The sequence below is a fragment of the Eimeria necatrix genome, genomic scaffold, assembly GCF_000499385.1.
Source record: "Eimeria necatrix Houghton genomic scaffold, Enh_scaff14, whole genome shotgun sequence".
NCBI lineage: Eukaryota > Apicomplexa > Conoidasida > Eucoccidiorida > Eimeriidae > Eimeria > Eimeria necatrix.
This window is the reverse complement of record NW_013652137.1, coordinates 157413-183139: the sequence shown is the minus strand read 5'-3', so window position 1 is coordinate 183139 and position 25727 is coordinate 157413. Positions and strand designations below refer to the sequence as shown.

The 25727-nt window shown below is 50.6% G+C and overlaps 5 protein-coding genes across 5 annotated transcripts; 1 reads left to right on the top strand and 4 right to left on the bottom strand.

Moving 5' to 3' along the window:
* Nucleotides 1-1390: 1390 nt before the first annotated feature.
* Nucleotides 1391-3104, top strand: ENH_00015740 (hypothetical protein, conserved; the record flags this gene model as incomplete). Its single annotated transcript, XM_013579025.1, has 2 exons — nucleotides 1391-2797; nucleotides 2973-3104. 2 exons carry the CDS (start codon nucleotides 1391-1393, stop codon nucleotides 3102-3104), a joined length of 1539 nt encoding a protein of 512 aa, XP_013434479.1.
* A 2566-nt stretch (nucleotides 3105-5670) lies between these two features.
* Nucleotides 5671-11499, bottom strand: ENH_00015730 (hypothetical protein, conserved; the record flags this gene model as incomplete). The annotated part of the gene is made up of 10 exons (XM_013579024.1): nucleotides 5671-6114; nucleotides 6288-6410; nucleotides 6595-7690; nucleotides 7842-8178; nucleotides 8358-8514; nucleotides 8686-8842; nucleotides 9109-9408; nucleotides 9569-10699; nucleotides 10864-11161; nucleotides 11331-11499. The coding sequence occupies 10 exons, from the start codon at nucleotides 11497-11499 to the stop codon at nucleotides 5671-5673; spliced, it is 4212 nt and encodes a 1403-aa protein (XP_013434478.1).
* A 3843-nt stretch (nucleotides 11500-15342) lies between these two features.
* On the bottom strand, nucleotides 15343-17486 carry ENH_00015720 (ubiquinol-cytochrome c reductase domain-containing protein, putative; the record flags this gene model as incomplete). The annotated part of the gene is made up of 5 exons (XM_013579023.1): nucleotides 15343-15428; nucleotides 15652-15830; nucleotides 15952-16082; nucleotides 16540-16844; nucleotides 17015-17486. 5 exons carry the CDS (start codon nucleotides 17484-17486, stop codon nucleotides 15343-15345), a joined length of 1173 nt encoding a protein of 390 aa, XP_013434477.1.
* Nucleotides 17487-20189: 2703 nt separating this feature from the next.
* ENH_00015710 (hypothetical protein, conserved) lies at nucleotides 20190-22965 on the bottom strand (the record flags this gene model as incomplete). Its single annotated transcript, XM_013579022.1, has 8 exons — nucleotides 20190-20350; nucleotides 20742-21161; nucleotides 21378-21455; nucleotides 21611-21680; nucleotides 21792-21888; nucleotides 22027-22210; nucleotides 22425-22559; nucleotides 22710-22965. The coding sequence occupies 8 exons, from the start codon at nucleotides 22963-22965 to the stop codon at nucleotides 20190-20192; spliced, it is 1401 nt and encodes a 466-aa protein (XP_013434476.1).
* Nucleotides 22966-23332: 367 nt separating this feature from the next.
* ENH_00015700 (hypothetical protein, conserved) lies at nucleotides 23333-24172 on the bottom strand (the record flags this gene model as incomplete). Its single annotated transcript, XM_013579021.1, has 2 exons — nucleotides 23333-23963; nucleotides 24069-24172. The coding sequence occupies 2 exons, from the start codon at nucleotides 24170-24172 to the stop codon at nucleotides 23333-23335; spliced, it is 735 nt and encodes a 244-aa protein (XP_013434475.1).
* Between the last annotated feature and the right edge of the window lie 1555 nt (nucleotides 24173-25727).

Sequence of the window (25727 nt, the reverse complement as noted above, 5' to 3'; positions counted from 1 at the left end):
TTAGCTGTGGTCAGCAAGTCATTGCCGAAAGGGATGTGCACAGCAATGTTGGAAGATTATTAGTATGTGAACGATCCGGGTCTCGGCACAGCAACATTGAGAGAGCACGAGTTGCTGAACTCTACGGCTCCTGCCGGTGACGTTACTGGGCCGAGGAGCCGTGTCTGACCTTGTGAAGGCGCACATGCCTCTCCAAGCATCACGTCACTTCTCAGCTTCCCCATTTTCAGGAGCTTTTACTGAAATTCGACTTTGCAATGGCCTCAAGTGAACTCTGCTGAGCGCTGTCTTGTTCCGTCGAGGGCAAGGTGCTGTCCTATCATGTGTCCGTTCTAGCGAGACGATATTGCAACGCTGTGCACCGAGGTATTCCTGCGATTATGCAGTTGATTTCAAGAGCCAAGAGATCCTATACTTCACTCATTCTTCTCTAGGGAGAGAAAGCACAACACTGAAGAAATTTCGATTCGCCCTCAGGGGCCAGTGCCAAGGAGGTTTCTTGTCGTCAGCGCGGCACAGGTTTTTGTTTCCTTCGATCAAAAGAGCAGCCGCATAAATAATACAGCTCCTTCGGGCCAATCAAATTGTCTCCATCTCCAACTTTTTCAATGACTCGGTTTGCCGGCCTGTTCCAATCTTGTACGTTGTCAGCAGTATTTAATCGGTGTTCCGTGGCTGACAACAAAGCAAAACGGTGTTTTTAGCATTGCAAAAACAATGAAACATTACGTTTTTAGTAAATGTTTCAAGAGGACCCGGTGCACAATTGTAAATTAAGGCAGTCCACTGGCCCTGGCAACCGCTTGAGGCAGTTCACCCTAGGCAATGTTGTGTTCGCCTATGCCTATATAAAGGCGCGAGGCGTTTCAAACTAAAACGACGTAGTGTCCAGGATAAACAAAACTGGTTATGTGACTTCTTCAAGTTAGAATACAGCGGCAGTGCCTCTGCGCGAGTGACCCCGGTGAGGTGGCACACTCTACGAAGGAACTGGACAGGTAAACACTGAATAAATGTACGGAGCACATAAAAACAACAAAATAAAAACTGTACTAAATAAATTAGTATTAAGTGGACAAGTGGACTGTCGATGTCTTCCAGCAGGTGACCGTTTCCAGTGCATGTCAGGCGTGCATACTGCGGCCGAACTCCCGCTCGGCCGCAGGGTGTAGGAATGGATAATCTACCCAAAAGTATTTTAAGCTCCTTCCCCAAATACAATTTAGCAGGTCAGCTTGTTAATCTTTGTGCTTCTAGAAAATAGTCAATCTGAAGAGGTAATATTACCATTCACGCCTGGCAAAAAGCCTTTTACGCATTTTTCGCTGTTGTCTTCGGCTGTCTTTTCGCTACTAGTGAGTGTTGCAGCACTTCACATTTATCACTACAAATGAAGGTCCTACTTTTCTGCTTTGGCGCCCTGATATGCGCCCTTTCTGCGCCAACAGCGTTGGCTGCTGCAGAGGATTCGACCTCCAGCACCCTTCCGCACACCACAAATGAGCGGCTATGCAACGAAAACGAAGGCACCTTCAGTGCAACCTCGGAGCCGGGAAGGCAACAAGTTACTTCAGGGGGAGCCACAACGAGGCATTTGCAGGCTTGGCGGTCTCGTGGTGGCGCTCGTAGCTATTCAAACGGTTACACGCCTAGCTACAGCAGCACTGGGAGTTCAGGCTACACCTCACCCACCTACACAATGAGAAGCAGTCCGTACAGTGGAACTTACGCTGCTTCCAGTACATACTCCCGGGCAACGCCGACGTATTCCAGCACAGGGGTTTCTTATCCATCCAGCACAAGCAGCGGAACAACCTACTACAGCGGTGGAAACAGTGCAACCACATATACAGCAGGTGGCCTTTCAAGTCCAACTTATACAGGAACTAGTAGGTCAACTACTACATACACAGGAAGTAGTATGTCGACCCCTACCTACACAGGAAGCAGTGCCTCTACTCCCACGTATGTAGGTTATTCTGGCGGCTCGCGTGCGACGGGCGGCACGCCATACATGAGGTCAAGCAGCACTCCATATTATAGTACTAGCAGTAGCCAGCCTTCCTACAGTGGCACAACATACAGTGGCTCCAACATGTCATTCAGTGGAGCGACAACTGCAACGTATAGCGGGGTGTCTGGCGGTTCTGGTGCGGGCAGGGCGTTCATGACTAGCCCTGCCTCAGCAGTGAGAACCGTTTACCCTAGTGGAAGCAGCAGTGTCATGGCCTCCACTGCTAGCCCAGTTGATGGTGCTGGTCGCGTGACACCAATGCATAGCAGCAGCACACCCACACCCAACAGCGGTCCCGGCGAAAGCACGAGTGGGGCTCTGCGCTCAAGGTCAGGCATACCAGCAAGGGCCTCTTTCGGTGGGGGCTCTAGCAGTGCTGTACAAGGCGCAACGACCGCTTCAAGGGCCCGTGGGAGGACTTCTGGCTTCACCCATTCGGCGGCAACAAGACCCAGCCCACCAAGCACGCCAGCTACCCACAACTCATCTGGCAGTGGCATAACCTCGACCCAATCAGCCAGCACAAACACGCCTTCCCCTGCAGCACCTGTGCCTGAAACTAACGTGCAGAGGGGTAATAGCAGCTTTCGCTCATTCAACGGGGCCTCGACTGTAACCCCCGTAGCCCAACAGCAACAGGCGCAGGGGGCTACTACCTATTACCTTCGCGAGGCTGACGGGTCATTAACTCCAATCGAACCTCCTCCGTACGATCAGATGAAGCCGGATTCCTACTACACGGATCTCTACCTGACTGACAAGCCCATTAGATTTGAGAATCATGTGAGGCCATCGCAATTCCTGTACTACTCTCCAGGACGCGTACAAAGTTCACGGGTGCTCATTAAAAATGTACTACTAGTAATTATTTGTGCGTGTTCAGCTCGGCAAAGCACGTGCGTGCTCTAATAGTTAATACGCAATTGCTGAGTCAGCATGTGTATTACTGTGAACTCAGGCCACCAAAGAGCAGCAATTTAAAAGAGAGCTTGAAAAGGCCCACGCAACCAATATCGAAATTGAAAGTCGCCAACCAAAGCAAGGCGTTATGAGCCTTCCAGTCACGGTGGAGAAGAAGGGAGTAATGTAACCGCCCCGAGCACTTAAGTACCTGACGGGTTCGGTACTGATGACGGCCACGCCACTTCAGTGCAATAAGCCTACTGACATGAGCAAGCCTACTGCAAATAATGCAAAGATTTGCGCCTTCAGTCAAATTGTGGACTATTCTAGGTGCCAAGAGGCTTTCTGATTAATAATATTGCGTGGAGAAGACGTCTACAAAGTTAACACGGAGCCATCCAGAACGTGATCCGCTTTGCAGATGAAGTCTTCCGCAGACTGTCCACCAGGAACAATTTACTTCTTGCACAGTACTTGGACTCGGTGTATTTGTCTCCTGAGAATTCACTCATCTAGGGTTATTCCAGCTTCAAGGCAGGCTACGGTGTCTAGGGCGCAGCAGCACGGAACCAGGAGATGAGTCTAGAGCTTAGCGCCGTTTCATATATTGACAGTCATATACACAACGTAATCAAGAGCTGATAACAATCTCTGCTATTTTTGGTTCTTTGGTCGTCAACTATTCAGGCTACGGTGTCTAGGGCGCAGCAGCACGGAACCAGGAGATGAGTCTAGAGCTTAGCGCCGTTTCATATATTGACAGTCATATACACAACGTAATCAAGAGCTGATAACAATTTCTGCTATTTTTGGTTCTTTGGTCGTCAACTATTCGCGTTGTATTGAAAGCGAATGGAGGCCCTTCTTCATTGTGGTTTCAAGCGGTCATCATGTTGCTCGGAATACAACGCTTACACATTTGGCCAGTATTGACTTATTACCAGCTAAAACTAGTGCACTAGTTGGAAGAAACAATGATGTAGATCTCATGATAATCTGTAGAAGCACGTCATGGCTCTTCTACCTGCATTGAGATTCCGCACTACGCTGCGATCCAAAAGTCAGTCCCAAACAGCGTGCTTATTTGCAGGAGATTCACCTAGCTATATCAAAGGCATGATGCTCAATGGGGCTAATGCTTAGTACTTTGTAGCTTCAGCCGTTGGGCAAAGGGTGGCACTGAATCTTTGTCACCTCCAAATGGAGTATTTCCCAGTGCTTCGCTACTACAGTTTTGCGATGGTGCAAGCAAAGATTGAACTTCAACTTTCAAATCATAAAGCATAATCATGAAATATGTACTTCCGTCATAGAATGTAGTCATGCAATTATTTTCGTCTTTGAAGCAGCGAGCTCCGCAAACACCTGCGTAGGGTCATGAGCAATAGTTCTCAACCACTCCAGGACGCCGTGTATTGGTGCAAACAGTAAAAAAATATGTTTAAAAGTATTGTGAAATAGGCAATTTCAAAATACGGAATCCTGTAAATTGTGATCCGATCTTCTAGCTGACTTGCATGTAATGCGCAGGACCTGCTGAATAGGCGAAGACGAAAGCATTATCCTTGGCTGCAGCGCTTCACTTAAGAATTTATATAGTATCGTTGTTTGTAGAAATACCAAACACACATATTAGTAAAGTACACACTCATGGGCGTTTGCCTTCGCGAACACTGCGGATGCGTGAACGCATCATCAGCTCAGGCGCTAGTATTTCCCCACATTCGTCCGGACGCGCCGAGGTCGATTCAAGCGTAAGAGAACTTTTCTTATAATTTTTGGTGGATGTTTCTGAGGAGCCCTTCAGAAGCGTTGCATTCTACGCCAGCCTGCCTCCAGTACAGGGCTCTCTCTCTGCGACAATGGCAAGCCGCGGCTGGTCCGAATTTGTGACGTATCTACGCACCTATGGACGCACAACCCATTTTTGGGGGCCTGTTGCGAATTGGGGATTTGTCCTAGCAGGCCTCTCAGATATGCGCAAAAGCCCAGAGTGCATAAGTGAGCGAATGACTGGGGTCTTATGCATTTACAGTTTGCTCTTCATGCGTTTCGCCACCATGGTCCAGCCACGTAATTCCCTTCTTTTTGCATGTCATGCATGCAATGAGGCAGTCCAGCTGACGCAACTCTACAGGAAGCTGAGCTACAATGCCACCAAAGCCAATTCGACAACTTCCACTGCTTGACAGTAAGAAGTTACGGAGAGTAAGATATCTGACTGAACACCTTTTCCCAACATCATAGCGACAGGGTGGTAAATCCTATTGCTCGATGGCACGGAGAACAAATTGTGAGTAGCAAGGCCAACGCACTATAATCTTGAAGGTGAAGTGACAAGACGAGCTGCAATGCGTGCTGACCTCGCTGCCGTATTGGAGAGAGCCATTTTGTGTAGGCGGGGCCAGTCAAGTGAACGGTTGGGTCTCTCGTCGATAGCTCGCCACAGCAGGGGGTCACGGCAGGGGTTCAAAGCAGCACAGGGAAGCAACTTAAGTTTAACCCTAGACGGTCTTGCGCTGCCATGTGGCCACTAAGTCTGGCTTCACTAGGGCGTCTACTTGAAGGTCCTGTGTACTATGCAAGGAACTTTTTGTGAGGTCTCAACTGTGAATCTTTGGGGACTTCTTTTCAAGTTATTGCTACGTGAGGCGTGTGCAGTTCTATCAAGTGGCACGTGTCGAAATTCGCCATTAAGTACACACAGGAATCAAACGATATGGAGTAAAACGTTAGATAGGTTGTTTTCCGCCTCAGATGGGCGCAATAAAATGATCTAATACGGCATGACGCAACACGGGCCTGCAACTTTTCATCAGCCAGCTGCCGGTCCACAACAAGAGGGCTTGACGGAAAAGCTGAGAGCTGTCTTGGCTCTCAAGGCATGCGACGCGCTGCGCTGAGACTCCCCGGCCACCACATATCACTTCTCCTGAGCACAGCTGGACGCAGGCGGCTTTAGCTGTCCTGATGTCTGTCGGGCAGCCCCCTGCCAACTTCTCCGCAGATTTATGTGCTGCAGAAGGACTTGCAGTCCATTCAGCGCCTGTACCAGACGTAAAAGAAGAACCTCCAGACGAATGTTGCTGGTCGATGGGGGCGTCTCTTCTTGGAGCAACACCATGGGAAATCCCGGAATATGCCGCTGCTCGAAGTAGTTCATTAAGGGCAGAAATTATAGAGATGAAGGCGTTACGCTGCACCAAGGACGATGACAAACAGGAGATGCAAGAAGAGCACAATACAAACATTAATGCACAGAAGGATGGCAACGCAACCCTGAGTCGACAAGACTTGCTTCCTTCACTTGGCCACTATTAAGCACCTTTCTGTGTGCGTGTGTTTGATCAAGTGGAAGCTGCAGTCTCACGTGGACTGCCGGCAGTGATAAAAGGATGGCGCGGCAAAGCAGGTGCAAGTTATCCGTCTGCACATCCTGCACTGCAAATTCGCTGGGAAAAAAGCAGCACGTAGCACCCCATTCTTCCAGAAGCTGCGAAATATAATGCGCAAACAGTCACAAACTGCCTCTGCAGTCGCATGTTTTTTTGATTCTAGGCGCTTAAAAGTTCACCCGTGGTCTCTAGCACAAGCCGGCATAATTCTTCGCCCGGTCTATGCGAGCCATGCCAGAAAAAGAAGTTGCATGAGCTCCGTGGCGTGACATTATGGCTCACCGCCAGCGCCGCACAGATAGAAACGCCTTGAGGAATTTCAATTCCTCGTTCTAAGCATGCCCGTAAGAAAACCACCTCTCGCTTTGTGGGCTCATCATGGGACACGTCACAGGACGTGGTGTCGTCCGCCGCATTTCTGTTTGTCGCTTCTGAATCCCTTTGCTTCTTTTGCCGTCTCCGCCTGGTGTTGCCACAAGGGTTGCTACGAGTGAGACTGTCCGCACCATTGTCAGCGCGCTGGGCCACTGGGACCCCTCGCTGTGGTTGCAAGTAGGTGTCCGCTCCCGCGAGAAAAGAAGGCCATTTCAGGGTTTCACCCCCGCTGCTGCACAGAAATTCGGCAATATCTGCTGCAAGCCAACCTTCGGTGCACACCGTCCCTTCGGCGTCGAGCAACTGTTTCTCATGTTCCTTGCAGAGGCTGCTGCCACTGAAGAAGCTATCGCTCAGGTTGTTGTCCTCGTTTTTGATGCTTGCGCAGCTGTTTTTCCCCTCTGAGCAAAGCTGGTAGACTTCAGAATGGCCCTCTTCCTGTTGTTCATTTTGATGGTCCTTCCATTGGCATGTCCGCCTGTGGCTGTTAACGCAGTCACGCCATTGCGGAGATCCTGGAACGGCAGTTGCACATACCGTTTTAGCCTTGGTATGTAAATGCATTAGCAGCCACCACAGTTCCTTGGGCAGTGGCAGCAGCGATGTTGATTCCGTTGGAGCCTCTATCTCCGCGCTTCGTACTGGTGCCTCAGCTCCGTCATTTCCCACGGAAGGTGCATTTGCCTCTGGAATGGCGTCTAAGTGTGGAGAATGATCTTTCCCCTGAGTATGTTCCCCTTCAAAAGTATTATCTGATGGCCCCAGTAGATTCCTCCTCCCCAACATTGCCAGGGGCTGCAGCTCCGCACCCAGCAAAGCGGGCATGAGGGAAGAAGCGAGACAACAGAAGAAATCCTGCCGAGAATCAACCAGCCGCAAAACTAAGACGCCGCAAGCAAGCTCGTGCGCAGAGTAAATACCCTCTTGGATATTTAGGATCATTGAGACTACGCGAGTCTCACCGCCCCTCAAGAAGCCATGCAGGGAGTCCATAAGAAGCCACCTGCAAGAGCGTTCACACAGGTATCTGTGGTGGGGCGTTCTTTAGCACGGGAGGAGGCACGTATCCTGGCACGTTTACATCTATGGGAAAGCAGTGCATGGCAGTTAGGAAGCTCAGTGGTAAACCAACAGGCAAAAATGTATTACGTCACCTTTCGAGACGAATGCGCTTCCGCAACACCGCATCGGCATCTGTCTTGATCGATGCTGCCTCTGTTTTGCCTGTAGCTAGAGGTGCGGCCTTGGGTGTGGTCGCGCCCTGACCTCTGGTCTCTCTTAGAGTCTCCTCGCAAAGCCTCTGCCTCTCGCGCTCCACGAGCTGCTGCTGCTCGCGATCCAGTAGCGGCTGAGCATCAGGGGTGGTCTGTATTTCCGATTCTCTGCTGCTGGCCGAAATAAGGGACTGACCTTCCCAGGTTCTTCCTTCCCATTTCCTCCACAGGGCCCCGTGCCAGTAAGAAACTTGTGACAGTGGCACGATCGACCTCCCTGCGACAGATTACTCAGGTGCCGCAAAACTAGAAAGCAGGGGTTCTTTTGCTGGTTTTCCCATCAGTCAATCATGAATCTAACGAGCTACTAAAAATACCACGAAATGGCAACTAGTGGCCTGCCGAACAGCGAAAAGATGATAGTAATGCCGTTTCAGCAGAAGTCAGCGTTCTCACCTGAATCCGCGAGGCAATAGACGGCATAAGCCGTAGGCAGGGTTTCGTGAGGGTTGGACAGGCTAATCTTCAGCTGCATCGGCTCAAACGGGCGCACAGGAGGCAGCTGAAGTAGGGGCGGATCAACCAGCAACTTGCTGAGGCACCGGCCCTCCTGCTGCACAGGATGCGCACGAAATGCACAGCACCCTAAGGCTATAAACATGCCAAACCTAGCCGGCAAAAGTGGGTGAGAAGTCGAGGCAAAGTTACCAATACGCATCACCGACCAGCTATTTACTAGCCACTCAGCGTTCACGCAAGTGGTGCTTTCGTATGACAGAGCTACCTTCAAAATTTTTCGCAGCTCGTTACACTCTTTCTTAACACGCTCTGTGTCGACCGTCTCTACAAGCAAACGGCAAGACATCCATCTTAGACAGAAGCGGGCAATGACTCCCTCTCTGTGCTCGAATTCATCGGAGCATCTTCGGTGCCATGCTGGTCTGCAAAAGGCCCAAAAGATAGCGCAACAAAGCCTCCTTAAGTAACAAAGAAGATTCAGGATGAGTTAGATGTGCAGGTGCAGCAAAGCTGCCAGAATGTCGCAAAATACTGAGTGCCACGACATCGAAGTAGCATACCAGCACTTGCCCTACCTCTTAGCAATATGCAGCATCGCGCATACAGTAGACACACTGTGTGCGTGCAGTTACAAGCAAGCAGCACAACAGCATACGTAATGAGGGCATTGGGTATCAGCTGCAGTTACCTCCTCCACTCTGCAGCCCGGCCGCTCTCTCCAAAGCTCAGTACTTGACTGCCAGCTTTCTCAGGAATGCGACAAAAAAAGAAACGTTCGTCTTCCGCAGTAGAAATACCCAACTGCTCCAATTCTCGCAGGCGTTGTTGTCGTTCAGCAGCAGCTGGATGAGGTCCTGATTGGCTTTCTGTATCAAAGCTACAGGGCGAACCCCCAGTTTGAAGCCACCATTGCTGGCGCGCTCCTAAGAGCAGGAGTGGCTTCAACTCCAAAGCAGAGGCCCAACCTGAGTCCGTCTCGAATCGGAGGCTGAGCGCATAGAATTCGCAGAGAATGCTTTGCTGGGGCTTTGCACAGTTGGGAAAATTCCTTCCTGCCTTGCGCATAGGAGATATGAATAAGCGCAGCTGCTGAGAATATATTCATCCAATATGATTATGAAGCTACACAACAACGGCAGAAAGCTCACTCAGATAAGACTGCCAACAGCTGCTGGCGTTGCAGCGCTCGAATCACGAATTTCCTCCAAGCTGCTGCACCTTCGTTGTCCTCAGCAGATGCACCTCCGCAGCTTTCCCTCAGCAACGCTCTCCTTGCTGCTCCCGCAGCTGCCTGCACTGATACACCCTCCACTTGCCCTCGTGAAGGGCCAGAGGGGCAAGCCGGTAGCTTATCGCATGGCTCCAAAGCTTCTTCTGTTAGCTTCAGGTCCACACACGCAAAAACAACAGGCGTCGCTCCTATGAGGACACGCGCAGCCATTCCCCCGTAAGCAAAGACCTCCCTAAAGAACTCGCATCCGCATGCTGCGACGTCGCCGCTGCTGCTGATTGAGCCTGTAGTGCTTCCAACAGCCGCTTCTGAAGGCCTGCAAGAAGAGTCCCCTGAACGTGTTGGACAGGTTCTGCTGTGACAGATGCCATCAGCTCTCCTCTGTTGCTGCCCGCGCTGCTCCTGCCTCAACTCCCACGAGGAGAGACTCGGCAGTTCTAGACGCCCTTCCATCGCCCTTTCTGAATGTTCCCCGTCTCCGGTCATTGAGGCGGTCCCCTCTGTTGCTGGGAGCTCAGCAGCAGGATCAGCAGCTTCCGACGTCGTGGCACCCACTGCTGTGTATTCCGAAAGCCCGAATATATTGTTGAAGTTAAAGAACAAATCCATTCGCTGCTGCTGCTGCTGCTGACGGTGCTGCTGTTCTTGTTTCTTACGGAGCTCCAACTGCCTGCGCAGCTCTTCCTCAGCAGCTATGTTAAGGCCCCATTGAAATTTGTAGTTTTGCTGCAGCTCACGACAGCAGTACGAGCCAAGACGAGATTTGGCAATGCTCAACAGCGTGACTTTAGACAAGTGGCCGGGATGTACGTACACCAAGAGAAGCTGGTTGTGGTGAGGACAGGCATCAAGCGGGACGATCTGTTCGTAATGAGTTAGAGACGTGGTGCGACGCGCGGCAGCTCCGGAGCCAGCTCCGGCTACTGAACCATCAGGCCCTAACAAATGCATGCGAATCGCTGTTGCGGCCTCTCCCTCAGCAGCAGCGAACGCGGCAGCAATGCAAGCAGCCCAAGCATGCCTGTGCTGCGTCCCGACCTGATGAAGCCTGAAAAAGTAATGGCCCCACTCTGCCTTACTGATGCACGCACATTCTTACGACACATCCCGAAATCCTAATCAACTGAATCGCCTGGATGCAGGGTTATTGTTGCCACTCCGTCACTTCCCGGTGACCTAGAGTATAAGCGCAAAATAGAAAAGGAGGCTCACCCAACAATAACCAGGTCTTCCTCTGCGCCTACGGCAGCTTGGAGAAGAGCGTTGAGCCGCAGAAGCTCTAGTGCCTGCTTTCTATGACGGGGCGACGGTGTCGGGTCGTCTTGAGGCTCCTGCAGGCTCGGGAGAGAAGCAGGAGGCGGCAAGGAGTGTGTGTCGATGTCCACCGCGCACAAGTCCAGACCCTCCACTAGCGACTCACTAGCAGCCAACTGCCGCGCAGCGCTCGCAAGGATTCGCTGTCTCCCCGGTAGCAATCGGCTGGAGCGCCCTTTGCTGTCTGGTAGAGCGCCTGCACCACGCAGTACAACATAGCACAGCCTGACCACGCAGGCACACTGCATAGCTCACACAAGGAAAAAAAGGTGAAGTTTTCCTTGAGCTAGAAAGCAGAAGTCTTGTTAGCTTTAGAATGTCACGCAGTTGCCTCGTAGCAACTCTAACAGACCAAAGTTACTCACAGGGGGCAGGCTGGGATGCAATTGGGATGTGGGCTGGACTATTTGCATCGTTGAGCTCGATGCCCACTGGAGGCGCGCCAGCTTCACTGGCTGCATTGTACCGCTGAGGGGTGGGGATCTCGAGAGGCGCTCCCGATGGTCCATCAGGATGAGCTGCCGGTACCTCCATCTCAACCTCAAAAACAAATTCTCAGAACGCCATCGAAAAGGTATGGACGCACAAGCTGCTGCACACGCTGTTCTTTGGTTGCCATTAATGCGTGGCTTCTTCGAATGAGGATCTGCCTGGCAGTTGCCAAGGAGAACAGCCTTGAGTCTTCCACACGCCGCAACGGTACGTCGTGCAGTTGCAGCCCGTATGGAGGCGTCGTATATAAGCAGGAAGCAAGGCGCAGCCGCTCATGGCAAGCTTCAGAGGTCGAGCTGCGATGGCGACAGGACGGGGCGACTAAAACTGCTGATGGGCCTGGCTGGCAACTCCGGAAGTCCAGCGGCCAGTGCAATGCTGACTAGCCATCAAGTCTCCAAAGAATGTACTAGAAATGTGTGGATTACCGATAAGCGAAGGGAGCTGTGTTAGTTGCTTTGTGGCTTGCTGTGCTTGCTGTGATGCTCCAATCGTTGTTAAACGAATCGTGTGCAGCCCCTTGGCTACAAATGACCCTGTGTTGTATCTAATTTGCAGCACTAAGGGTTAATCTGCAGAGTCACTGGAGGAGAATGGAAGAGGCGGCTCCCTTGCCCTACAGGAGGGTCAGCGCGAGATCCTTCGGTGGCTGGGGCCTGGTATCCAGGTGACCCAGCGGCTCCCCGTTTCTCATTTAATAGTAGGCAGGCTGAAATTTGTTATTGCAAAGTCCACTTTGCAAGAGAACTAACGAGGCAAAGCCATCGCTGTCGCCAACACATGCTTTGGGGACGCCAACGGCAGCATGTCCAGCCCTTGTCTCTCCAGCCCCCAGAAAAATAAAGGCCCTTGGAAGAGCCGTGCTTCGACTTGCTCTGCATGCAATTATGCGCTGGTGGCTTAAGGCACTCCTTCTTGAATTTCTGCTAAACGTGTGAATATCCACGGTATACACGGTAGGGCTCAGAAGCCCCAGAGTGTCAACAAATCTGTAAGCTTACTTGTTCGTTATTAAGAGTGCCACGTAGTGTAACTCGTTTGTTGCGTCGAAATCTAACTTCAGTCATTGAAGCGACTACGTTGAAGTGCGCCCTACTTCAGCAGTACCTAGCCGCTGGTAATGAACTCCTACTCGTCGTCCTAGCTATTGGATCTACGCTTGGCATTGATTTGGACCTAAAGTTGAGCGTATATACAACCAAGGGAAGGGCAGCCCATTGGCAGCAACAGCCATAGCCACTCAGCCAACTTATGGAGCAGCAAGCTACACTCACATCGTTGGGTGTTCTATGTGGCCGCGTACCAGTTCACCTCACCTCACAAGTTACGTTGTTGAGTGGTGATTCCTACCGTTTACCTGCATATGGTGGTAAGTGCCCATGGCTATAAGTTTCTCTAAAGCGTCGTCCTCAAAGGGGCTTGTCTCCTTCAGGTATTAATGAAGGCCTGAGGTCCGGGGTTTTGTCCCTGTGCGTGCTTCCTTTCAAGCATTCGAATACGTTATTTGTCTGCCTATATTAAGTGTTTTATTTCGTTCGGGATCGCTTCAGTCTCAACATTTGTTCTTCTAACTGCGTCCCTAAATTTCGCAGCTGCCTTTGCAGCTGAGTTTTAGCTCCTGCTAAGAAGCCTACAGCCTTTTCGTGAGTGTCTGACTTCTTGAGCACCATCCACTTTCCGTATGCCAATACTCTGAGGAGACTGTAGATTGACTATATCAGTGGCAGCTTGAGGAACAACTCCATCCATGCTTGTGACTGTCCTCCAAAAGCATCGATACAAGGTTGGAATTTGAATTTGTATGCAACAACCCCATTCGTGCCTTGTGAGCGTTCTTCAAAGGCGTCGATAAAAGCTTGCAACTTTAATATGTTTGCACTTCACTACGCAGCTGAAACACGGGAAACTCCTCTTGGCGGGCTAGGCCTCGCAAGCTTGCAGACTCGGCTTAAGCTTACTCTAAAGCGCTTTCTCTACGAATTAGGAGACAGTGTCGTCGCAGCAGTAATACAGCACGCACGTGACTAGCGACAATTTTAGCTCACCTTCAGCCTGGGACAGCACATATCGTACTCCGTGTGCTAGAAACCACTGGAAGTTGCTGAAGAGCTCATGCGGCTGGGCCTCCTGTTGTTTCCTATACTTGCAAACACTCTTGGAAATTTGATATATAACGTTCTGACCTACAAAACATCTCTTTTCAACAGTTTACCCGAGAGCCTCCTCGGCTGATTAACATGGGCATCAAAGGTCACACAGGTCATAGCGAAAGCAGTTGAACTCTCAGCCACAAAAGCTGTGCTGTCTCTTTTATCTCTTCGTTGACGTCCCTTCCGCACCACGTAGCGCTCTTCCGCTGCTGAATATGGAATGTGGATCCTCAATTCCGTTGCGGGGACCACAGTCTTAAAGCAACCACCTATCGAACTACATCCACACTGTGAGCTGCCCCAAAGGTGAGTACGTCATTGCTTCCTATTGGAACACTAGATCATCATGCGTGGCATGGTTCTGCGTCATGTGCGTTCCGAGGACCTCGGAACGCACATGACGCAGTACGCACTTATCCAGCATTTAACTGTTGCATTGTTATCTGTGTTATGACTGATCCTGACCGGACGCTTCTAGGTGCAGAATGTCTTCACAGCTTGTGAAGGCCCAGGCTAGGTACTTCACTCCCCTGATATAGGTCCAAGTTCTAGCGCTCTGTGCACACACAGCTTCCCATCGAACCTCTTCTACTGTTAACCCTACTTTGCTGCGTGACTCGCCAACAAAACGCTTTGCCTTAGAGTTTCCAGTCCTAACTCAGCAGCTGCTGCTGCTGATGGCCAGGCCCAGGCCTGGCCTAGGCATGGCCACCCGCTGGATCATGAAGGGAATTATAAGCCGTGATGGCCGAGGATGTACAGACTCCTCTGAGTGAATACTTGGCAGGAGAGTTGCTCAGGGACACAGCGGAACTCCACTTGTAGTGATGGCTCCTCGAAGCTACCACCTCTGCGTCTGCTGCCTTTCATAGCTAAAACTTTGACAGTGGCTTGTACCACCTCTTGCCTAAGCACATCCCGATCCCCTCAAGAACCACCTCTATTGCTAAGTGGTATTCAATTGCGTCAAGAGCTCCGTGCAGCTTCCCCGTGCTACAGCTAGCCGTTCCAGGCTCCATATCGCTTGCTCCGAGGCTTTCTGCATCAAGCAAAATGCCTGAAGGCTACAGGTCATCCACGGTTATCTACTGAAAGTTGCAGACTTTGGGTAGCGCCGCCTTCACTTGCTAATGACTACCATTTAAGTGCTATGGCGCTACGCCATTCGCACCAGCAGCTCGCCATTCATACTGCCTTCCGTTAAAAGAACACACGAGAGGTCTGGGCTCTCGCTTAGTGCCCGAAGACCGATACTGAAAAGGCTAAGCCAGACAACTATGCCCAATGCTGTGGTCAGTCCCCTATGTCAACTTGTAAACGGCTGCCTGCGAGTGTTTGGGGGGAAGAAGGCGAAAGCTGATGTGCTTGAAGGGTTACAATAAGTGCCTCAAGCCCAAGAGCACAAATAATGCATGAGGAACAGCCGTCGCTCCTTGCCATTTGAGCGGATTGCTACTGACGTTCCTCTGTGCCTCATATCTCCCCAGCTAAAGGAAAGCGGAATGTAACACGCTTGCTGGGAAGGTGGCCCTCGCCCCTCGCGAGCATAGGTCCAACGCACTGTGCCATGACCAGAAGAGCTCGAGCCTGAAAAGGGAAGATGGTGCCCAGAGACGCAGTTGCTGCATCAACGCCTTCTGCAGCGAGGCCGCCGTTAGTATGCAGCAGCCTCTCACGAGCGTCGAAGAACACCGAGAAATAGCTGTCACCCGAAACAGCGTTGTAATGCCAACGCTCAGCCCAGTTTCACCGTAAGGTCATCTAGGAAGACTGTCTCCGGTACTTCAAGATTCGTTGGAGCAGGGCCCTGCCGAACGCGGCCTAAATGCAAGCGAATGTGAACCACAAAAAATCTAACCACATCTCTCCACTTTTACTTGGCCTTCAGCAAGCTTAAGGTGACGGTGCTAAGCAGCACTTTCAGCAGAAAACGAGTACGGGACTGGCCCGTAGTCGTAAGGCCGTTTAGTAAGTGCGTACCCTATATTCATTAACTCGTCAAAAATATGGACGCAAAGGGAAATAACTAAATTTAGAGACCGACCTGAAATATCGTAGTGAGAGCCATGGCAGGGGCAGAACCAACCTTGGTAACTGCCGCCCTCAATGGGAATGCAGCCCAGATGAGTGCAGACACCTATGTTGATGAGCCATTCTGGCCGAGGGCAGCGCTCCGCATCCGTCTGTGGATCCTTCATTGTTCCTATCACGAGGTCATCCGCCCTGAAGCGACGCCATCAGATGCCACGACCAGAAGGCAAGGAACGTGAGAAACGCCACACCAGAGGTGGTGTCAGCAAAAAGCATGCGATAGAAAATGCCGTTAAAGCAGGCAGTGTCAGACCTGGCACGCTCAATTTCTTCAGGCGTCCTGTGGCGGACGAACACTGGCTTGCCTCTCCACTTAAAGACAGCCGTTGTGCCCACTTCAATTGGCCTCAAATCTATTTCAGTGGTCCCCGCAGCCATGAGGTCCTGCAGCGAAATAGAACGACGCCAAATAATGACCAAAACGCCTGGGAAATCGCAATTTCACGCTCTCGACTGAGAGCTCGAAGGCACCCGAAGAAATGCTTCTGCGCTTCACATCTCTATTCGCGAAGAGCGGTAAGATCTTTGGATACACACAGTCAGAGGCCTAGCTTGCATTGCTTCAACATGAATTATATGCTGTAAAAGCGAAACAGAATGCCACGGCTAGGCTCTCGGACAGCACATGCAGCATCTGAGGATCTCATATATTCATGCATCTCTCGTCCGGCATTTAGCCTCCTCCCCAAGTACCCTGGTTGTGGCCCGGCCTCCTCCTCAAATATGTTCGTTGCCTATAGCGGTTCCTCGTTCCACTTCTGTTGCTGAGGTGCAGTTGTCGGAAATAATCAGCAAGGAAGCAGGAGTGCTGAGTACACCATTCTATCGATATTTCCCTTACCTTGCTAACCCACCAAAAGTGGACCATTTTGCACAAAAGGCTCCTCATCATGCTTGCGCCAATAAAAAAGTAGGACGCGCTCAAAAAGTACATAAAGGGCCGCCTGTCAGGAGAGCCGCTGCCCAGCCTGTAGTCCCTGAAGTCTGGGTGTGCGTCGCTGTTGATGCTCGTGGGATTTGGCGCATTCTCAGCATACCCAGCAGCCCGAAAGTTATCAGGCGCAAACCGGCCCACAGACACAACAGCAGGCTCGTCCGGGTTAGCCCACACAGAGGTTCGCACCACCGTGGCACCAGCAGCCAGTTCTGCAGCAATCCAATCCAAAAAAAACAAGCACATCAGAGGATTATTGCAAAGGCACCAACACACCCGGAGCCAGCTTGAATGCACAGGCAGCAGGCGCACACACTGTCCTGTTGGACTACAGTGGGCACTGGAAGTGGCCGTATTCTACACAAAGGCGCGCTGCCCTCACCCCCCTTGCTGAGGTCTGGAGTACGGGGAAAGGTTGGCTCTGCAGTCTGATGGTAGTGCCAATAACGCATGCGCTTAAGGAAGCCCTTCCGTTGGTGGGGATGGTTGGATGGCTGCACTACGTCCGCTGTATCCACGATGTCTGACGTTTGCCCCTTCAACAATCGTTGTTGTTCCAGCTGTTGTGCTTCAAGCTGGAAAAGGGCAGGGTCATCTGCCTGGTCAAAACGGTTTAAATAAAGGGGTTTCTCGCTCGCTGGGGGATCTGACTTGTGCGGGCCGATATTGTGATTGAAACTGCTGAACGGGCGCACGGCTCCGCCCACGGAGCCGACCCCGTTGTTGCCCGTACGAAGCAGCGAATGTTGTCCTCCATGTTTTAAAAATGGAAATACCCCGTTGTTGCTGAGAGTAGACACGAAGCCAATTTGCCGCGGAAGAAGCAGCGGCCGCACCGCCGCGTAAGGCACCATGGGACCGACCAGTAGAGCCTACCCAGGCGTCTTGAAAGAAAGACCCAATATGCACAAGCACAGAGGATAAGACGCACAAATTTTCAAGATAAGAGAGGACGTTATAACCTGCTGCTGAATACAATGGGCAAGGGAAGGGGGAGCAGGCGGAAGCCGCCTTACCATCTGCTCACGCATGCGCAGGCAATTTGTTTAAGTGTGTATTCGTTCTGGCAAGCTTCATTAAGCTACTCACTATACAGGTTTAACGCATTTGCAATGCTTCCCAAACCTGCGCATTGAGTAATGTACTGTACAAAGTGACAGAATACGAAGCGGCACAGTTGTTCCCCATCCTTTTGCTTCCTTTCACAGGCTGCCCACGCAACATGAAACCACCGTAAATTTCACGTTGTGCCGCTGAAGTGAACTATTCTCATCAATATTTTTGTTATTGTAGGGAAGAAGTTTAGAGTCACCCCATGCATACACATGATATTAGTGTATATATTAGTGACCATAGTGTGCTGTAGCCAGTGGAAAATGCAGTCATTGCTATCCATTGTGGCCTCCTTGAGCGGAGATGTATGTTGCGCCCTGAACAGATCTAGTTCTGTGAGCTTTTATGCCCTGAAGTTCGGGAATGAGTGAGGCAAAGCGGAGACTATCGAGGAAGAGAAGAGGGTCCGTAGTACTCTTCTTGTGTAAAGTCTACTAAGGCTGGCTTAAAAGGGGGAAGGAGAGTTGTTAGCTCTGTGCGCTTAGAGGATCTTTGCCGTTTTGTGGAACTCTGCGCTGTTGCGGGCTGTTGTGACATCGCCGGAACGCCATGGCAGCTGTACACTTTTGTGATTAGGAACATGTACACCTCTTCTGGTACCCTATTTCATGTGGGGCCTTTGGACGCGCAATAAAGGAATTGGAAAGCCTGGAAATGTTTCGTTGGTAAAGGTGGTAGGCGACGGCCAGGGGAATGGCCTAAACGAAGCAGTGCACAGGGGGACTTGAAGGACTACGCTGTTCTGTCCAGACCCACAGCATCAACTTTTACCAATGAAAATCACCTCAATCACTTTTACGTAACCTCTAAGTTGTTTGTTTTCAGATCGAGATGCGCAAGCCGCGACTACTAAGACCGCAACGGAACCCCTTCCAGATTCCCGCACCAAACAACATTTTTGGCTGCTTGTTGCACTAACGTTGCAATGGTTTCCCATAGAAATTGCCTCGTTAACCGTGGTTCACAAAAGGGGGTCATAAAAGGCAGCTGAAGGGACTTTTCGGTGCTACCATCATCTGCTCTATTTTTCCCCGTCTTGCCCATATTACGAGACCAAAGGAAAACTAATCCTTTCGTATGTGCATGGATTATTGAAGCTTCTAGAACATCCTGCACTAGTTTCAGTGGTTGGAGTCGTTCCATATCCAGCCTGAGCCTCATATTTAGTGAACAGTAAGCTCAGTCCATTGATGTTTGCTGTTCCAACTCGAAACTTCCCATGCTCTCCTGTTATCTTTGATAGCAGGCGCCGAAGACGCAGGCTTCGCCGCGTCTTAGCCCCAAACGAACTAGCGAAAAACGGCCGGAGAACCTCACAAAGCTTTGCTAAATTTCTAGTTCAAGGGAAGGGAGCAAGTGACAACCTGCATTTACCTGAGGGGGCCTGGCAGCAACGAAGTCACACTCCGTCTCCCGAACTCCTTCGACGTGGTTGTTTGGCGAATGACACCTCGCAACTCAGAGGCAAAATGCTCATTCTTTTAAGCTATCCGCCTCGTACACGTTTATAATACTTTTTCCCAATTTCGTACGAACCCCAGTTCACCACCCGGCCAAGGTAAACTGGTACAGAGCAGCATCATAGAACTTGAAGGTATAATTACATAGTAAGCTACCTATAGAACACTCAGGCTGAGTATAAGAGAAATGCAGTGCAGGAGTTACAATTTACTCTTATGCTGTGTACACCACGTGCGCGTTGAGGCTTGTAGCGAGTGGGCGCAGGCTGCCATAGTCAGCGGGTAGATACGCAGCTTGTGTGCTGAGGGACACTAGGAGCACTATAGCGAAAAAGCCTTGAAACGGTGGAAGGACAAGCGGATGACACCCTACTGCGCTGCATTACAAGTGGGGAGGAAATGTCGCGACGGGTGACGGCCTTCAAGCCCTCGCCAGGTTGTGTAATGAGTGTGACCTTAGGCAGAGTCAGACTGTTAGAAACAGTCTGACAGAGTCAGACTGTTAAAAGCAGTCTGAGAGAGTCAGAATGTTAGAAAATAAAAAAGGAAGACAGCAAAGTAACCGGTGGATTGCCGAGGGCACAGGAGGCGGGCTTGTTGGCTCACTCCTTGCCGGATTCCGCTCTTCAAGTCATTCCATTAGGGCTGGCATTTCGAGGAAGCGATGAGATTGCTATGCAGAAGAGTGTTGCTCTGGGGGTGCAAGAGAAGGCGCACGCTGAAGCCGCGGCGTCTAAGCCACTTGTGAACGGGTTAGAGGCCAGATGTCTGCATAACGTGAGCTGTTGTCAACATAGAACACAGAAAAAGATTGAGTGTGAACTGTTCGAAATGCCGAAAACTGGTGCTATGGCAGCATATGGTCAATACAAAGACCAAGACAGTCGCGCTGCTGAAGGCGGTTGCAGGGAGCAGCGCATCCCCTTTAAAAAGAGCGTCATAATAAGTAGCAGCAGCAATGCGGCCGTCGGGCTCCGCAGCAATCTACAGCTGAGATGCGCAGTGAAACCCTGCACAGCTCCTACTCTTCAAAGCGTTTGCAGAGTCTAAATGCTCCCCTGTAAACGGCACCTCAGCAGCGAGTGACCTCAGTGAGCTTGGCTCTACGTCAAATGCACAAACTGTTGTGCCCAAGTCAACGTTTTCTGCAACTGGTCCAGAAGTGGTACAGTTCTTTAAAGTGGTTTGCAAAAGTGAGCAGACAACTATGACAATATCTCAATTGTGAAAGCTGAGCAAACTCCACGCTCGCCGTTCGAGGGATAGATGCTCCAGATAGTGTGAGCGTTGTCTTAACTGCTTGTATTCCGACAGCAAGGGAAATTCCATCAAAAACAGCAAGTGTTTGTTAGCCCAGTCCCGCCTGTTATCCATGAAAGCGGAACTATACGTCCTGACAACTACTCTGGACGTTCTTTCGAGCTTGACCACTGTACGCCTTGCTACTTAAGTGTAGGCGCCGAAGCCTTGCAAGACCACGAGAAAAATACAGTATGCCAGCTGGCTTTCTTGCATGCGAGCAAGTGCTGGACTTACTTCGCACATATTTCGATGGAGAGATCACAGCTTCTGCATCGTTGACACTATATGGCATATCGCAAGCCAAGCGACTGCCATGTGCACCATCACTAGAGTCTTGTTGATGCGAGCGTTCATCTTGCTGTGCAGTATGTCGCTGTAAAGGCGAGGTCCCTAAGTACTTCTGGTTGTAAACAACTGCACTAACTGATGCCGCCTTCTGTTCTTCAACTTGCTGAGCAGCGTGCTGGGCCCAGTAGCCGTCAATATACGGCTTTTCAAATGTACCATCTAAGCATGGGGGGTGCATCCAGATATTGAATGCCAAATGAACACTGTCTTTTGTGTCAGCAGGCGTTCCACTGAGCTTCTTTGAGTCTTTCTGGCTGCCCGGAGAGTATGAGATGACCTCGTGAAACCAGCTGGCCGGAAGGTACACTGCGAGTAAGCAGCACACAGGCGGGCTCTTTTTGTTAGCTAGAGTAGGAAATCGCTAGAACCGTTCCTGCTGACAGTTCAGCTGAGCGCTGAACTGCTCGGAAATATAGCAAAAGCCACACGGTACACTGTGGGCCGTGACCCCAAGGATATCTGCGCTGCGTTGGCGCATGAAAATCAAATTTGAGTTGGGTGGAAGACATTCGTGAACCTTACAAATATCTCCTTCTTCAACCCACACACTCCAGAATCTCTTCAATACATTGGCGGCGTTCAGCGGCCCGTCCCACGATGCTGAATGCACGAAGCCATAGTTGAATCGAAGTATAAATACCCAAAAGCCGAGAACGCATCATCCTGTTGAGAAGCATTTAGAATGTTGCCTGCGTGTACATGGCTATTACCGAGAACGCAACATCTCGCTGAGCAGCATTAAGAATGTTGCCTACTTGTAGATGGCTCTTCCGTGCCTGTAAGACAGAAGTGATCGGGATACGCTCCTTCTTGCACCAGGCGACCCTGCAACAGAGCATAAGTTCTGCCAGCGAACAATTTCGTTCGCTATGAAAGAATAAGTTCAACGAGTGCAAAGAGCTTCTGGTGCATAAGAGAGGGACTTCAGTTGCTAACCTCCGTTAGCTCGCTGTCGTTCGATGCAGAGTCATCATCGTCGACGCCACTTTCGTAAGCCGCTGCATCGAGTGCTTCCTCAAGGCACTGATCAAGCCTAAAAGAATATGGGAACGCACCAAACCTACTGCTGCTGAACAACCATAAAAATCAGGCAGGGCCCTACTGGTTCTGCCTTAAGAGAGAGAGAAACAGCAACGCTTGGAAGTAGTTCTTATAAATAGTGCTGAATTACTCTGACTCAGCATGGTCCAGCATGCCTTTCAGTTTTCTTGCTTCCACTTTCAGTTCTGTAGTGTTCTTTGCCTCTGAAGCCGCTTGGAGCCTCTTTTCGCAATCGGTCAGTTGTTCTCGCAGCGCACTTGTGGTTCGCTCAAGTGTGAGCTGACGACTTCGAAGGACAGACATTTCATGCGCACCTGAGGGACACAAGGAAAGTATCGTACGGTGCAACGGCTGCTCAGTGTGAGAAATTGGTTCCAAATCAAAGCGGAGTGAGCGAAGTTTCCCCCTTGCTTACTGCTTGAAGTTGTCGAGAACAAAAAATCCATGGTCAGTGTACGATTTCTGAGTGTGCTTTGCAAACAAAGTCTCCACTACCTAATTCTCACCCTGACAGGCCGTTATCCTCACCGTCTTCTCGGATGCCTCTGATGTACGAAATTAAGCCATTGGGGTGGACAGAAGCAGCACTTAATGGCTTGGCCATGCCTTGCGTGCGCAGGAGCTCACAAAGACGAGGGCTATAGAGCCTGAATTCCTTCCGTCCTGAAGCGTCACAAGATACCCGCTTCGTAACTGCTGCAGCAGCAATACCTACATGATCTATACAGGCTGCTGTTGCAGTCCCTACATGATATCCTTCAGGGGCCAAGCCGGCCACATGCGGGGGATGGTGTGAGGTATTGTTGAGCTCACCGCGCACGAGGCAATAAAAGTTGTCGTGAAAATCATGATGCAAGCCGGTGCTACTTCCTACACGACTGTGCCCCATCCAGATATTGAACTGAGATGGCACCAAATTCCTGCTCGTATAATACGCAAGCTGTACTGGAAATTTGGCCGCATATGTGAGACACAAGCCAATCTCACGACTAACTACATGCCTTACCCAGCAATGGCAGGATTTACGGGGAAATCGGAAGACAGTGATTTGCTGAGGGGCGGTCCGCATAGTAACTTTGGGCCTGTAGAACACGTTCGCAGAAGAGTCAACAAGGGAAGAAGATCAACACCTTTTGATTTGCATGTTCCCTTTTCCTATGCTTTTAGCTCACTCGACTCAAAACATGCATATCACTGGGAGCTGTGAGCTGCTCCAAGACGGTAGTATGCCAATACGGCAAAAAAGTCAAATGGCGTCGCTTTCCAGAACAGATCACTTATTGGCTGTGCTCACAAAAAACCTGTGCAAATCTTTCAATATCTGTTCGCGAGCACAAACGCTGAGATCTTCCCTACAAGAAATTGCCACAGGCGCCATGCAGCAAGGCAACCAGCAGCAGTCACCAAAAGACGCGGGTGCTGCTGGAGGTGACTTTTTAGCCAAAGATATTAACTGTACCATATTTGTCACTAGCAATGCGTTGTGTGCTGACGTAAAGAGAGGTATCTCCTTCCCTTAGTCTTTTCAAGACTTCTCTGAAGCCGAGTTGCTTGTACTGGCCCCTTCCTGCAGAAGCACAGCAATTCCACTCAATGCGGTCAGGAACTGTTGGCGTCCCGCACGCAACAGCTCGGCGTCCCACCCGCAACAGCTCCGAGTCCATCCTGTAAATGAATCTGCCAAAAACTATGAAACGGTAAAAATCCGCACCGAAGCTGTCGGGCACTTTAGTGTCCCTAACCTCCACGTCAATTGTCTCGTCCCCAGCCGCCTGATCCAAGTAATCGAGGTCCTTCCAGTACCGCAGGGCCCGGCAGTCAGCCAACGAATATTCTGTTCGTCTATCGCCTTGGTTTTGGCTCTTCACAAGCCGCAATAGGCAAGGCCGCCTTTTCATTATGAAGTTGTTGAAGAAACAACGGGTGCAAATAACTTCGTCCCCCTTTCCATCCCCCTTGAGACTCGCACCACAGCAATCGCTGCAGGAAGAGATGTGTTCGTCAACTATTATGCGATCAATCTCCGGCAAAGGCCCACCATTGGGTCTTTCTTTCCACGGGCAGAAACTGCAACAAAAAGTGCAAATTCCAGATGCGGGCCCGCTGAGCAGCGGGCTACAGACATGGACGTGTCTACAAGTATGAGCACATGCCTTAAGCCACCCGACGCACCCGTGATACCGTCGTGCCAAGGTCGGGGTGTATACATGTTTGTTTTTCTGTAGAAGCACTTGGGACCTTCCCTTGGCTGTGCGGGTCGAAGGGCTGGCCTTCATGACGGCAGCCGATTTGGCCAAGGACACCTGGCGACCCGTAAACCTCCCTCTCGCCATCTTCTAAAAGGCCACCAAACGCTCTAACTTCGCCGTCCAATCCCAGAACTTTTATTATCACTAAGGTCGGCAAGAGGCGAGCGAGTGTGCGCGGCCCCACAAAGTCGAAGAGGCCCTCTTAAAAAGTGTTTGCCAGCGGCTAGCTTCTGCATAATGCATTTCATGAAATGCTGTTAACCTACTGTCCCGAAACATTACGTAGCTTCTGGGGAGAGTTTTTGAAGACAGCTGCCAGCAGCAAATGAAGCAGCGGCCCAAGTGGGGCTGGGTGTACAATCTGTTCGAGCTCCATGCCTCACACTGAGTGGATGAGAAGAGCATCACTTAAACGATTCACCATTGATGCTCAAGGCTTACTTTTCCGATGCAATTAAGGAACACCTCCCCATATTTTAGATGTGTAGGGCCTCGCTCGTATGTGCACCACTCAAAGGTAAACTGGAAAACTGAAGAGAAAACCACTATGTAGACAACGGAAGCCTATATTCAAGGTGTTGTATATTTTGAGTCTGTAAAAATGGGATGGAGCTACCAAGGCCTTTTCCTCTGTAGGCCGGTCGAACAACAACCCACCCACCATGCAGCAACGTTGTTACGGAAAGCTAGCCTCTTTCGGTAACATGCAGGATCTCTGTGTAAGCTGTTGCAGCTGCAAAGACCCTAGAAAGTGTATTTGATACTCGCCAAGTCTCAAAGTAATGTGAAACACTCAACCGCTGAAGGAGCGACTGAAATTTGCAGGTTTCGCGGTACAACCGTGCAAAGTGCGTCCTCGGTATTTGGTGTACTTATGGGCAGCACGATGGCCTCCCAAGTTAGATACCTCAGGATTATTTGTCTTCAGGCACCGCATGCTGTTGCACTGTTGTGACTACCTTACAAGAGTTCACAAACCAGGACACCGGGAACTTTGCGAGCTAAATATTTCAGCCGTTTTGACGGCAACGTGAAGCACAAGCCCAACCTAGTTTCAGAACAGAAAGTGCTTATACATGGGACCCCTTCTTCACCAGCTTGCCGCAAAATACAGCCTGCACAGCCTTTGCGAGCTCAATATTTCAGCCGTTTTGACGGCAACGTGCAGCACAAGGCCAACCTAGTTTCAGAACACAAAATGGTTATACATGGGACCCCTTCTTCACCAGCTTGCTGCAAAACACAGCCTGGGCTGAACTGACGTGAAGCCAAAGCAACACGTTTCAACCCACATTGCTCCCGCCTTTGAATGTAGGTATTTGTCCCGCCAACACCTGCGTTGTGAACGATTGTTACAATTCCCCTTAAGCCGAATTCCTCGCAACTGAAGAGGACTATTGCCTTTTGTTTCAGAGCTTTCAGAGCCCCCCGATAAGCAAAAATAGCTATGATCGGGGCTGATTTCACTATGATACTTAAACGCCGGAAAACTTGTGGCTCAGCGAAACATAAAAGCCCTCTTACTGTACTGGGTCTCCTCCGGGGTAACTACGCATAGAGTCCACTTCACTTGCGGCAGTTT